The sequence below is a fragment of the Elephantulus edwardii genome, unplaced genomic scaffold, assembly GCF_000299155.1.
Source record: "Elephantulus edwardii isolate Elephantulus edwardi_28Jun2011 unplaced genomic scaffold, EleEdw1.0 scaffold00503, whole genome shotgun sequence".
NCBI classification, from domain to species: domain Eukaryota; kingdom Metazoa; phylum Chordata; class Mammalia; order Macroscelidea; family Macroscelididae; genus Elephantulus; species Elephantulus edwardii.
Genome location: NW_006400253.1, coordinates 480,768 through 495,233, shown reverse-complemented (window position 1 = coordinate 495,233; position 14,466 = coordinate 480,768). Strand labels below are relative to the sequence as shown.

The 14,466-nt window shown below is 42.9% G+C and overlaps 1 protein-coding gene across 1 annotated transcript; it reads right to left on the bottom strand.

The window, feature by feature from the left end:
- Positions 1–6,572: 6,572 nt before the first annotated feature.
- LOC102846801 (granzyme H-like) lies at positions 6,573–12,546 on the bottom strand. Its single transcript, XM_006903067.1, has 5 exons — positions 12,480–12,546; positions 8,734–8,881; positions 8,161–8,296; positions 7,712–7,966; positions 6,573–6,734 (listed from the first exon to the last, which is right to left on the bottom strand). The coding sequence occupies exons 1-5, from the start codon at positions 12,532–12,534 to the stop codon at positions 6,573–6,575; spliced, it is 756 nt and encodes a 251-aa protein (XP_006903129.1). The 5' UTR covers positions 12,535–12,546.
- Positions 12,547–14,466: the final 1,920 nt, after the last annotated feature.

The following is a 14,466-nucleotide window of genomic DNA, read 5'->3' as shown; positions in this document are numbered from 1 at the left end:
GATGTGATTGATTTAGTTCTGTTTAGATCACAGCTTGCCGTCATGATGACAATTTTGTTTCTCCCCACATCAAGAGGATGGATGCTAAGGGTCACATGTTAATGGTTTTAAGGCCAACATCTAACTGTGGTTTTCCTACCAAATGAATCTGCAAAATAAGTAATATATTTCCCCTCTTTTCTAAATGAAGTTACTTTAGTGAACACAGTTTGGAAACTTTGTAAATAGGAACCACAATTTTTTTCAAATCTAAGAATTGTACTTCTTATTGACAACTTATACAAAAAGTACATATATTTGAATGATAGTGGTATTCACAAGACTTCCTTGTGTGCATATGGATATTATCCTGTCACCATATTATATTTCAAGACACATCTAGAAATGACTTTTTTTAAATGTGAAAGCAACCTCATTTTTCCTCACTTTTTCATCTCCAGCATAATAGATCATATGATCATCTGATTCAAAATGTCCCATGCCAGTCAATCTCATCTCGCTAATACCTAGTGTGTTGATAGTTATATGTTCTAATTATTTCTTAACAATATCTAATTTTCCTACATTTATAGTTTTCACATTCCATGTTCCAACCAGTTGAGTCTGTTTACAACTTTTCCTCCTCCTTTGTATTTCCATACTTGAAAGATCCACATCTGTTGCCTTATCTGCTAGTCTAAGTGTGTTCTATTGTACATAGGGATTTCAAAGGCCTGCTAATTTGGAAGTTGATGGCCAATCCTTCTTCCTTGTCTGTCTTAATCTGAATGCTCAGATTTAGAAAAGTACCTGACAGACAAGCATTTTACAGAACAATGCGGATGAAAGGTCTTTCCCAACTGTAGAACTAGCTAGTAGTTTTAATTTTGTCCCTGCCCTTGACATGAGTCTGTTGACTCATCCCTTTCCCTGCTCCACCAGTATTCCCTTCTACTCCCACCTACTCCCTTCCTCATCACCTCCTGCTAAACCCCCGTTGATCTGACAGCTTATATCTCAAGCTTTGTGGGTTTCTGTGATTCCAAATCCTTGAAGATGCTGCCGATTTATTATGCTATGATCAGTGCCCCTTGAGTGTAGGGGCCTGTAATTCCAAATATAAAGCTCTAATGTTAGGGAAGCCTTCTTATTTCAGGTGGTTCTCAAGAAAAGTCCTTTCCCTTTAATTTCTTCCCCGGGTTTACCTTCCTGTGGCTTGGGCATCTTCCCTTCCATTTACTGTGGCTATAATATTTCCCAAGGGAGGATGATCTATCCTGTATATCTGGTATGTAATATTCTTTTTCTGTGGCCTGAGGTCCCCAAGGACTCTAGTCATTACCTTGCTTCATGTCTATACTCCTAGGACAGGCTACCTATTTGGCTGGTGGCAGTAGGCTGAGTTCCCCCAGCTTCAGCTTCTCTTCCTAGCTCCCCTTAACTGCACCAACAACCAGAGCCAAAGAAGAGGAAATATGTGATTGGCACCAACTTTTGCAGTCAGAGATCAATCGAACATGCAATCAGATGCATTAATTGTGATGGGTGACTAGAATTCAAATATTGGGAACAGAGAAGAAGGATCAGTAGTTGGAAAGCATGGACTTGGTGACAAAAATGAAGCTGGAGATAGGATGATAGAATTTTGCACAATGAACAATTTATTTGTTGCAAATACATGCTACAAGAAACATAAAAGCAGGCTATACACATACATGCATTTTACCTGATGGTATGGATAGGAATCAGATAGATTAGATCAGTGGAAAGAACTGCCGGAGAAGCTCAATATCAGCTGTGAAAACTAGGCCTGGTGCTGATTGTGGAACAGACCACCAACTACTCATATGCAAGTTTAAGCTGAAGCTAAGGAAAGTGAAACTGAGCCCAAGCAACCAAAATATGACCTTGCGTCTATCCCACCTGAATTTCAGAACCATCTCAGGAACAGGTCTTAGGCTTGAACACTAATAAGCGAAGACCAGTTGAATTATGGGAAGATATCAAGAATATTGGTTTTAGACTGATGTTAGATGGATCTTGGCTGAAAGCAGAGAATACCAGAAGAATGTCTATCTGTGTTTCATTGACTATGCAAAGGCATTTGACTGTGTGGGTCATAACAAACTGTGGCTGACTCTGAGAAGAATGGGAATCCCAGAACATGTAATTGTGCTAATACGAAACCTATACTTGGACCAAGAGGCACTAGTCAGAACAGAGCAGGGTAACACTGCATGGTTCAAAATTGGGAAGGGTGTATGCCAGGGATGCATCCTGTCTCCATACCTTTCAACATGTATGCAGAGCAGATTATCCGAGAGGCTGGGCTCTATGAGGAGAAATGTGGCATCAGGATTGGTGGAAGGTCTATTAACAATCTCCGTTATGCAGATGACACAACCCTGCTTGCTGAAACTGAGGAGGACCTCATGCACTTGCTGCGAAGGGTCAAGGACTGCAGCCTTCAGTATGGACTAAGGCTCAATGTCAAGAAGACAAAGATTCTCACCACTGGACCAATTGGCAGCGTCAGGATGGATGACAAAGAGATTGAGAGTGTTCACAGCTTCAGTTTGCTTGGCTCCACAGTCAACCTTCTTGGTACCAGCAGTCAGGAAATCAAAAAGCGTATCGCGATGGGAAAGTCTGCTGTTAGGGACCTCTCAAAGGTACTCAGGAGCAACAGTGTCTCTCTGGAGACTAAGGTGCGCCTGATCCAGGCCATAGTCTTTGCAATCCCTTGATATGCATCAGAGAGTTGGACAATGACTAGGGAGGACAGAAGGAGAGTGGATGCTTTTGAGCTATGGTGCTGGAGAAGAGTACTGAATGTACCCTGGACTGCCAGGAAAACAAACAGATTCATCTTGGAGAGGATTAAACCAAGCTACTCCTTGGAGGCAAGGATTCTGGGGCTTCGTCTGACATACTTTGGACATGTTGCCAGGAGGGACGGGTCCTTGGAGAGGGACATCATGCTTGGGAGGGTTGAGGGACAGCGCAGGAGGGGAAGACCCTCTATGAGATGGATTGATTCGGTGACTGGGGTAATCGGGATGGGTGTGTCAGAGGCGGTGCGGTTGGCGCAGGATAGAGCAGGGTTTAGGGCTGTTGTGCATAGGGTCGCTATGAGTCGGAAACGACTTGATGGTACATAACAACAACAACAACATCAAGAATATTATCCAGGAAGAGTACAAATAGTCGTTGCAAGACGGAAGAGGAAGAAAAGACCAAAATCGAAGTCAGAAGAGACTGAATATTGCAGTGGAGTGTAGAGAAGCCAAAACAGAAGGACTGATCAAGACATTAAGGAGCTGAACTGGAGATTTCAAAAGGCTGCTAGACAAGACAAAGTAAAGTATTTAGTGAAATGTGCACAGAGCCGGAGTCCGAAAATCAAAGGGGCCAAAATCCCTCAGCATTTCTTAAACTCAAGGAGCTGAAGAGGAAATTCAAGTCTCCAGGATGCTTTGCTTTTTATGAACCAACATATAAGCAAGAGCCTATGGTGATGAAAGAAGAAGTTCACACTGCCTTGAAAGAACTGTCTAAGAATAAGGCCCCAAGAATTGATGATATACCAATTGACATATTTCAACTAACAGATGCTACCCTAGATGTGCTCACCAAGTTGTTCCAAGAAATCTGGTGAACAATCACTTGGCCACCTGACTGGAAGAGATCTATATTTGTTCCCATTCCAAAGAAGTGATCTCACAGAGAGTGGAAATTATCGAACAATATCTTCAATATCACATGCAAGAAAGATTTTGCTGAAGATTATCCAGAAATGATTGGAAAAGCACATCAACAGAGCACTACCAGAAGTACAGTCTAGGTTTAGACAGGATCGTCGTACTGGTGATATTGTAGCTTATGTTAGATGGATCTTGTCTGAAAACAAGGAGTACCAGAAGAATGTCTATCTTTGTTTCATTGATTATGCAAAGGCATTTAGCAGTGTGGGTCATAAACTTTGGTTAACTCTGAGGAGAATGGGAATCCCAGAACACTTGATTGTGCTTATGTGAAAGGTATACTTGGATCAAGAGGCAGTTTTCAGAACAGAGCAGGGAAACACTGCATGGTTCAAAATTGGGATGGGTGAACTCCAGGGCTGTATCCTGTATCCATACCTGTTCAATCTTTATGCAGAACAGATTATCCAGGAGGCTGGGCTCTATGAAGAGAAATATGGTATCAGTATTGGAGGAAGAATCATTAACAATCTGCATTATGCAGATGACACAACCCTGCTTGCGGAAACTGATGAGGACGTGAAGCAATTGCTGTGGAAGTTCAGGGACTGCAGACTTCAGTATGGTTTGAGACTCAATATCAAGAAAACCAATATTCTCACCACTAGGCCAATTGATAGCATCATAGTGGACGGTGAAAAGATTGAGATTGTTCAAAGTTTTGGTTTGCTTGGCTCCACAGTCAACACTCTTGGCACCAGCAGCCAGGAAATAAAAAGATGTATTGAGATGTGAAAGTCTGTAGTTAGAGACCTCTCTAAAGTACTGAAGTGCAATGATGTCTGGAGTTTGGAGACTAAAGTGCACCTGATAAATGCTATGGTTTTGCAGTCACTTGCTATGCATCATAGAGGTGGACAATAACTAGGGATGATAGAAAGAGAATCGATGCCTTTGAGCTATGGTGTTGGAGAAGAGTGTTGAATATACCGTGGACTGCTAAGAAAACGAACAGGTTTGCCCTGGAGAGGGTGAAGCCAGGCTGCTCTTTAGAAGCAAGTATTTTGAAACTTCGTCTGACATACATTAGATATGTTGCAAAGAGGAACCAGTCCTTGGATAGAAACATCATGCTTGGGAGGGTGGAGGGGTAGTGTAGGAGAGGAAGACCTTCAATGAGATGGATTGATTCAGTGACTGGGGTAATGGGGTGGGTAATGGAGTAGGTGTGTCAGAGTTGGTGAGATTGGCACAGGATAGAGCAGAGTTTAGGGCTGTTGTACATAGGGTCGCTATGAGTCGCAAATGACTTGATGGCACATAACAACAACAACATAAAAAGAGTAGACAGCAAAAAAGGGTACTTTTCTTTCTGTAGCTGTCCCATGTAGATCTAGGCCATGTGGACTCATTAAAGAAAGGGACAGGCAGTAGACAAATCCACTGAAAGTACCCACTCACTGAAAGCAACATTGTTTGGGTGCAGATGATGCATCTGTTATGTTCACCTCTATGCTGGCATTTAGTAGGGTTCAGTGTGTATTTACTGGTTTGTTGGTAGCAAAAGTTGTGCTTCATTGTCATGCCACACAAGGTAGTTGTTCTAGCCCAAAAGACTGACATAGCACCTTGGAAGGTCATGTTGGTTCTGACTCTACTTCAATGAGTTGAGTTATCATCTGGCATTATTAGCTTATAGGCCACCAGTGACAAAGAGAAGTTCAAAGGGATTCAGCTTAGTGAGTCAAAAAGTGGCCAGTGATCTCAGGGTTTATGACTGCTAGTGGGCTGGATGTAGTAGTGGAAAGAGTTTGACTTAGTTCTGCCCAGTACGAATTGCTTCCAAGCTTTCTGGAGCGTTATTGTACCAAGTCTGTCCTCTCAGGGCCCTGCCTGTTGTCAGCTCCTCCAAATGTCCTTCTCTGCCAGAGTGACTGAGGCTGGCTGCTCTGTTGTAAGCCTTATTGGAACCACACAGGGCACTGGAATTCGTAGGAAAGGGGGGAGATGGAAAGGGGTCTATCTCAGAACAGCATGGTCTGCCAGAGAAAGGATCTGCTGGACATTGAGATATCTCAATAGACATGAAAGAGAAAGGGTAACCAGGAGATTAGATGCTGAAGTAGGCCCTGAGTTCAGAACAGGGTGTGGAGCTAAGGAAGGACATGAATCTCAGAGGGGAATGAGAAAGTTCTCAAGGACCTCCCCTTTCAAAGCTGCCAGTATTCTTGATTATTAGGCAGAAATATTTGATTCTTCATCTTCCGAGAGTCTTAGGATGGGCCAACTTGTCTTTCTCAACCCAGTGTGCACCCCTTACTCTCTGCCACATAACACAGGAAGCATAGCTGAACAGTTCATCTGTGCATAGACCCTGGGAGGCTTGGGTCTCCCACTGGGGGTGTTCTGCTTTAGTCCTGCAGAAGGGCAGGCCTTAGAGATACAATAGATAAGAAAGAGCTGGTTGACTCGTTGCATATGAGTTGTGGATGTAAAGTAGGGGAAAGAACATGATTCAGAACATGATTATCTATAGGTCTGCCTCAATGAGGATTAAAAAAAGCCAAAGTAAAAGAGAGAAAAAGACAGAATCTCATTGCCTTCAAGATAAAACTCACTCATATCTGATCCTGACCTGGGTGTTCAGAGGGTATAAATTGCACCATAGACGATTGTTCTTCTTTTTTCCTTGGGGCATTTGTTAGACTTGAACAGCCTACATTTGGTTTGGCAGTGCAACTCCTTACCCACTAGGTCTCTAGAGCTCCCTCATCTGGAATTGCTGCTAAATATGTGAGTGAATAATGAAGACACAATCATTTTCTTGCTGTTAGGACACATTTATTAAGGTTCTTACTGTTGAGAGAACATGATCAAGCATAGAGGGGCTCAGGGTGATTCTTCCAAGTGGAGACTTTTTATTGTTTTCTTTATCCAGGGTAAGAAACTGGAGATTTTGGTGAAGATACATGGGGGAGTTCCTTCTTCATTTCCAAAGGAATAAATGCCCTGCGCCACATTTCTGCATATCAAGGGGCCTCCAGAGTCTCCCTGGGAACACAGAGAGGAAAGGCTGAGTTAATTTTTTTGCTGGTCCTGCCTCCCTCTACATTCTTGGAGAAAACTGCCTCAATGAGGTAAAAAGAGGGGGGTTATAAGCCTCTCTAGGAACCCCCTGGGTGCCAAAATGTAATGCTTGACATCAGTATTGTTTCATGCCTAGGTTGTGATCTATCTCCTTCACTAATGTCAAGACTCTTGCTTTCTAAGGAGCTGTAGAACTTTGCTTCCCAGCTACTGATTAAGAAAAGGCAGATGGTTAATGGAAGACACTACATTGACCAGGGTGATGACAGCTCTTGAGTATTTACATGGTTTTGATTGTTCAATGCGGAGGGAGAACTTTTCCTTGTTCGTGTGCTCTAGGTGGGTGGGACAATCCTCTCTACTTCCCCCACATTAAATTAAAAAAAAAATTCAAACAAGCTCTGGATATTTCAGTTCATAGTAATTCTAAATGTTATAGAGTCAAACTGCTCACTGGGTTTTCTTCCATATAAAGGTTATGGAACATCTTTGAGAAGGTTCAAACCAGAGAAACTGAATAGAAAGTCATTGTGCCATAGGGATGTTTGAGATGGCATATTATTGTTGTTGTTTTGCTGTCAACTGTGAACTGACTCATAACTGATCCTCCAGTGAGATTTTAGAGATGACTAATCACACAGGAGGATTTGCCCGACTTTCTCCTGAGGAGCGCCTTTGGGACTATAGTGATGTTTCTTACAACTAGGCCCCCTATTACTTTGGGATGGAATAAAGAATTACAAATTCATCTTTCTGGAGGAACACATTTCTGACTTACACTTGGGAAACTCACAGAGGCCTGAGTCACTAGGTAGTTTGCTACTCTTGTTATCTCAGAAAAGTGAGTGAAGGCATTCCCCGTATTGCTAGATCTTTACATCCTAGGTCTTCTTCAAATATTCTTCTCCCCAGAGTAAGGCCAGGCTAATGCTAAGTCTCACCTCAGAGGAACACATCTTTTTCTGAGGGTCTCCCACGCACAGCTCAGTGGTCCTGTCATAATCCAGCACGCGGCTCTCACACTGGAAGTCTTCCTGAATGACAAGATCCACCTCGTGCAGCTTGCTTGTTTGTTCATTGACAGAGATATTGCCCCATCCAGCCACACTGCACACCTGCCCAGGCCTCACATGGTCACTTTCTCCAGGCAGGCGGATTAGGCCCACAGCTGCAGTCAGTTGGGCCTTTGTGTCCAGCTGATGAAGGAAACAACAAAGTCTTGGTCACTCAGAGACTGCTGCCCTGCAGAGCCTGATGGGCTGCACTTGATCCCTTCTCCTCCCAGGACCTGGGATTAGTGAAGCAGCCAGGATAAGGAAGGCAGGGGTCCCGGTGGAAGGAGAAATTTCTTGAACCCAAGGGAGCAGGAGCAGCAGGGATTGTGCCTCACCTGTAGTATCATGATGTCGTTAATATCAGTCATATTGTTATACTTAGGGTGGGGGATGGCTTTTTTCACATCAATATTCTGCCTTGTCTTTTCTTGCAACACAATATCATGGGCCCCCAAGATGACAGTCATGAGGCTGTACAGGGATAAAAGAAGAGGTTCTCACAACTGGAGCCCTAAAGCAGGTGACAGTTGGGGACAGGAGGGCGGCTGCTGAGGGAAATGCTGGTGGGAGGGGCCCTTGATCTTGAATTTGCTGAGCCTTTGGTTTCTCTGTAGCTTGTAGGTGGTTGTGGAATTTCTCTTTTGCCTCAGGTCATATGAAATGGCTTGACCATTTCTGCTCTCAACCTCCACTGTCTGCCTGAAATAGCCAGTATGGTCCTTCCTTAACCTCTTCTGCTTGCCCCATTCTCTGACCTCATGGGTTACGTGTTGACTCACTTTTCACCACCTCATCCCACTCTCAAATGGTTCTGATGATGAGAACTCTTGGGCCTGAGTTACACCCAGATGAAGTAGCGTCCCCGTGTGGCAGGAATGTGAAGATACCTTGCAGGTTCCACCCCTCACCTTCCCCAGCAGTGAGCTGCTGTCAGGACAATATCTTCTTCCACCAGGAAACCACTACACCTTTTCCACTCCCCATCTTGAAATAACACCACATATGCCATAAATGGATGTGAATGAGGCCGTGCTTCATGACCTCCAATGATCTCCTCTGGGGGGAAAAAAAAGGAAGATGGAAGGAGCGGGCATCCTAACTGATGATTGAAGACAAGATCAGCTTTGCCCTTTAGTTATTGGGACAAATTGTCCTGGACTCTGCCGAAAGAAATTCTTATTGGCTTGATAACCTGCCCTTCCCTTCAATTCTCAGTGGGCCCTCCTGAAAGCTGATAGTGCTTGTTCTGGAAGTCTCTTATTAGACATGTGGATCATGGGGACAGATCTTGTCTTCAAATTACCAGAACCTCAAGGAATCAAGAAGAATACCTGCTTTTCTGATTCACCCCAGGTCAGCTCCTACAGGTCTGAGTGACTCCCCAGCTTGGCTATTCCAGTCATGTTATTCCAGTAAAGGAAATGAAGGCATCCCCCTATTGCTAGCAAGAGTCTTCAGATCGTAGAGATTCCTGAAACATCCTTGTCCCCAGAGCCAGGCCAGGCTAGGGTTAAATCTCACCTTAATGGAAGCCATCTTTTTCTTCAGGTTCACCATGCACAACTGAAAGGCATTGTTATAATTCTTGAGTCAGGGTAGGGCTGTTGATGAGGGGAAATGCTGGAAGGAGGGGACCCTTGAGCTTGAGCCTTTGACTTCTCAAGAAGAGCATTTAAGGTAAGCAGTTGTGGGATTCCCTTTAGCCCTCAGTTCCTATGAAATGAATTGATCGATACCTGCTGTCAAACTCCACTGTCTGCCTAAAACATCCAGTGAGGTACCTCTCTGATCTTTCCCACTTTCTCCAACCTCTGCCTTCATAAGCTACATGCTGACCTTCTTTTCTCCACCTCATCCTGCTCACTAATGGTTCCTCTGATGAGACCCCCTTTGGCCTGTGTTACAGACAGCTTCAGGGGCTCCCCTGAAGAACAAATATGGAAATAGAAGTACTTGTAACATCTGCCCCTCATCATCCCCTGCAGTGAAGTGCTGTCAGTACAAAGTCTACTCACACAAGGATATCAGTACAAGTCTTCTTGACTTCCCACTGAAATAAAAAAATGTCATGTATGGATGTGAATGGGGCTTTGCTACATTACCTTCAGTGATCTCCTCTTCAAAAGAAAAGTTTGATGAAGAGGTGACTTGATGATTGATGAAAGGGTCCATACTTGATGATTGATGAAAGGGTCAGCATTGCCCTGGAGATGCTGGGTCAGATGGTCCATGGTTCTCTTGAAAGGTAGTTTCTGGCACAGTGTCCATTCTTACTGTCTAATCTCTAACACTCCCTCTTAAAAGCTGACAGTGCATGTTCCAGACAGCCCACATTAGGCACATGGATAGAGGGTTGCATATGTTATCAATAACCCGACAGAGTCATCTTAAAGTATCCTGCATAAGAATCCTCGGACTATTCTGTGTTTGTTTCCTGACCTGTCTGAGCTTCTACTAAGTTTGTGGTATTTTCTAATGATATACCTTTATGTTTATGGAGTTAGAATTTTAGAATAGTTTTAGGCTTTTCAGAACCTATTACATCTTGGAACTTCAGTAAATATTTTTATGATTGTATCATCAAGCCACTCCCAATAAGCCTTTGGATGAACCTTGGTATGAATTATATTTGTGAGAGTCAAAACCAAAGGACTCTCAGGATTGTTGACTGCAATGACAAAGCCTGGGGAGGCAGAGACGCTAACTAGAACTAAAAAAGGTTAGACAATATAAATTCTTTGAGATAAATTGCAACTTGAATTTCTCTGCTGGTCAGGATTGATCACTGACGCTGGAGAAAGACGTCAAAAACACTGAAATGATTTTGACACCAACACTCTAATAGCACAAATGCTCTAGTTCTGTTGTTATTGTTGATTATTGCCTTTGAGTCGAGCATGTCTCATAGCCACCCATGAACAAAAGGCCTGAAGACCCTCTACAATTATCAACATTTATCAAAGTTTATAGACTTTCCAGAGGTATGTTATTTAGGGAGTTGATGCCACTCCTGCTTCCAATCTTGTCTTAGTATGTTTTTGTTATTATGTACATTGAGTCGCCTGTGATATATAGTGACCCTATGTACAGTAGCTCTGAATGCTTCCCTGTCCTGAGCCGGTCTCACCAGTTCTGACACACAACACCCCATCCCCCCAGTTACTGTATCAATCCATCCCATCGGGTGTCTCCCTCCCAAGTGCTGTCCATCCACCCTTCTGAGCATGATGTCCTCTTCCAAGAACCCATCTCTCCTGGCCATGCGCCCAAAGTAAGTTAGTTGCACCTTTAACATCCTAGCCTCCAAGGAGATACTCGGTTTCACCCTCTCCAAGACAGCCATATGGTTTTCTTGCAGTCTGTGGTACGTTCATGACTCTTCTCCAGCACAACAATTTGAAGGCATCTATTCTTCCTCTGTCATCCATAGTCATTTTCCAGCTCTCAGAAGCATAACAAGTAATTGAGAAGACCATGGCGTGGATTAGGTGCAACTTTGTATCTAGACTGACTTCACTGCTCTTCAGCACTCTGGAGAGGTCCACTTCAGCAGATTTCCCAATGCAATTTGTCTTTTGATTTCATGACTGCTGGTGTGAAGAGTTTTGATTATGGATCCAAGCATGCTGTAACTGCTAACAACCTCAATTTCTTCTCCATCTGATATGATGCTGCCAGTTGGCCTAGTGGTGAGAATCTTTGTCTTCTTGATGTTGAGCTTCAATCCATATTGAAGACAGAGAGAAAGGGGTTGTGCTGCTAACCCAGAGACTCCGCATTCCTGGCCATGCAAATCCGTCTCCTTGGGAGAAAGATGGGGTGATCTCTTTCTATGCAATTTACAGCATTGAAAACTCCCTGGAGGATCAGGTAGGAGTTGGTTTTAACTCCACAGCAAACACTTCGGCTTTGACTCTAACAATAAGCATAAGCATGACAGCAAGTGTTGTAAGGATAGCATAGGACCTGGAGGTGTTTCCTTTTATTGTTCATTGCACAACAAACTCAACTATACCTAAGCCAACAGCATTACTCTAATTCTTTATGTTTTCATTTCCTTTTCCTGGGATAGGGAAGTGGGTAAGAAGTTGATCTGTCAACCCAGAAACCCTAGGTTTGAAGCCACCTGTTGCTCCAAAGGAGAAAGATGGGAAAACTCCTCCTGTGCAATTTATAGGCTCTGAAAACTTGGTGGAGAGTAAATTATGAATTGGTTTTGACTTATTAGCAATGAATTATTGTTTAGCTTCTTGCCATGTTAAAAGGGATTTTAATTACTTACTTTCATATTTTCTTCCAAATGTCTTTGTAAGAATAATCTGCTTCACAGGAGTCAGGAGAAACTAGGGGGAAGCTAATACCTAGTAAGCCTGTAAGTGGTGGCAGTCCTCTTGTGATTTCACCTAAACTGGGAAATTTGACAAAAATCCACCATAGTCTAACACCTACTAGAATATCCAGGGTGTCTAGTCATCCTTGCATAACTTCTACCCAATATGAGACTGCTTAGTCTGGGTTTGACATGAAAGCTCGTATCTCTAAAAATTATGGATTACATGGATTAAATTCCTTCCTAGCACTGGGCAGGAGAACCAGGAATACAAGTGTTTCAGGGAAATAGGCTCAGGTTCCTAGGATGCAGAGGGTCACTCACCTGCTATAGATCCAGGAAGAAGGTGAAAGGCCAACAGGAGCAGGAGTGGCTGCATCTTCTGAGGAAGGCTACCCAGGCTAAAGCTGATGGTGTCTTGACCCAAAATAACCACAGGGCAATGAAGAGGGCCAACCCAGTGACTTTATACACACACATACGTCTGTGATAGGTTCGTTTGTTTGGGTGTCATCACGCCAGGTGGTCTACAGAATTTTTCTGGTTAAGTTAGATGAGAACAACCGTGTCACCACATTTTCATTCATAGCTCCTGAGTCCCAAGCAGAAAACACAAATAAAGAAGAAGATGATGAAGGTTGCTGAGACTATGTCAACATCTAGTAGTGTTGCTACGACAGGAGCCTGGATCCTTTATTGATCCAACTTAGTATGTTCTCTTCCTCTGGCTCTTTAATAATAAAATTTTTATTTTGTATTGGTTTATTTAAAAAAATTTATACATTTTTTTTCACACTGGATCTTTCCCATTTCCTTAACCCATCCCTCCTACTACTCATCAAATTTTGTGACCCTATGATGTGTGGTATTGGAGAAGAGTATTGAATATTCTGTAGATTGCTGAGAGAACAAACAGGTTCATCCTAGAGAAGGCGTGACCAGGCTGCTCCTCGGAGGCAAGGATTCTGAAGCTTCATCTGACATACTTTGGACATGTTGCAAGGAGAGACCAGTCCTTGAAGAGGGTTCTCAAGCTTGGAAGGGTGGAGGGACAGTGCAGGAGAGGAAGACCCTCAATTAAATGGATTGATTCAGTGACTGGGTTTTGGGGGGTGGGTGTTCCAGAAACAATAAGATTTGCACAGGATAGATCAGGGTTTAAGGCTGTTTTTTGTACGTTTGGTTTGTGTTGGTTGTGGGTTGCTTGCGGGTACCTATCACTGCCGGCAGTTACTTACTTACTACCCACCCTCCCTTAGATCCTCATACACATATTACTAGTTATCGTTCTATTTCTATAAGAATGATCTTTTGCAGTATCTGTCCTTATAGGACTGAGTTACTATCCAGTCACTCACAAGTTAGGTAGTGATTTTCAAAATCATTGCTCCTGCTTGTTCTGTAGTATTTCATTCTGTGAATCTGCCATAATTTCTCATCTCATTCCTTTGTGGTTGGACATTTGGGCTGTTTCCATAATCTTGCTATGGTGAGTAACGCTGCTGTAGACATTGGTGTACAAGTCTCTGTGTGTCAGTTCTTATTTCCTCAGGGTATATTCCAAGCAGTCGAAAAAGTGACTGATATGGAATTTCTATGTTCAGCATTACACCCCCACTCACTACTTTATTTACAAATATTGAATACAATTTTGAACAAATTCTTTCAATTTCCTTCACTCTGCCACCCATCAAATTGTACAATGCAATGATTAATCCACCCTCCCTCTCCACATAAAAAATCCCTCTGTTTCCATCCTCTCCCACCCCTCCTTGATCCTTATAAGCATTCTACATTAACAGTTTTATACAATATTTATCCTTGTGAAATTGATTTAGTTCATTCAGCATAATGCTCTCCAGTCTCTCCCAAGTTAGGTAATAATTTACAAAGTGATTGCAACTACAGGCTGCATAGTATTCTATTGTGTAAATGTAGCATAATTTCACGATCCATTCATTTGTTGTGGGACATCTGGGCTTTTTCTATGTTTTGGGGATGGTGAATAATGCTGGTATGAACATTGGTACCTCAATTTGTGCCTCAGTTCTCATATTCTCAGGGTGTATTCCAAGTAGTGCAAAGGCTGTATCATAAGGAGTTTCTATGTTCAGCATTTTGAGGAAGTTCCAAAGTACCTTTCAGTTGCACCATTTTATAATCCCAGCAACAGTGTATAAAAATTCCTTTCTTGCCACATCCTCTCCAACATCTATTGCTTGCTGCCCTGTTAAACTTTGCCACTGTTCCTGCAGTGAGATAATACATCATTGTGGTTTTGATTTGCATCTCTCTTATTACCAGTGATCTG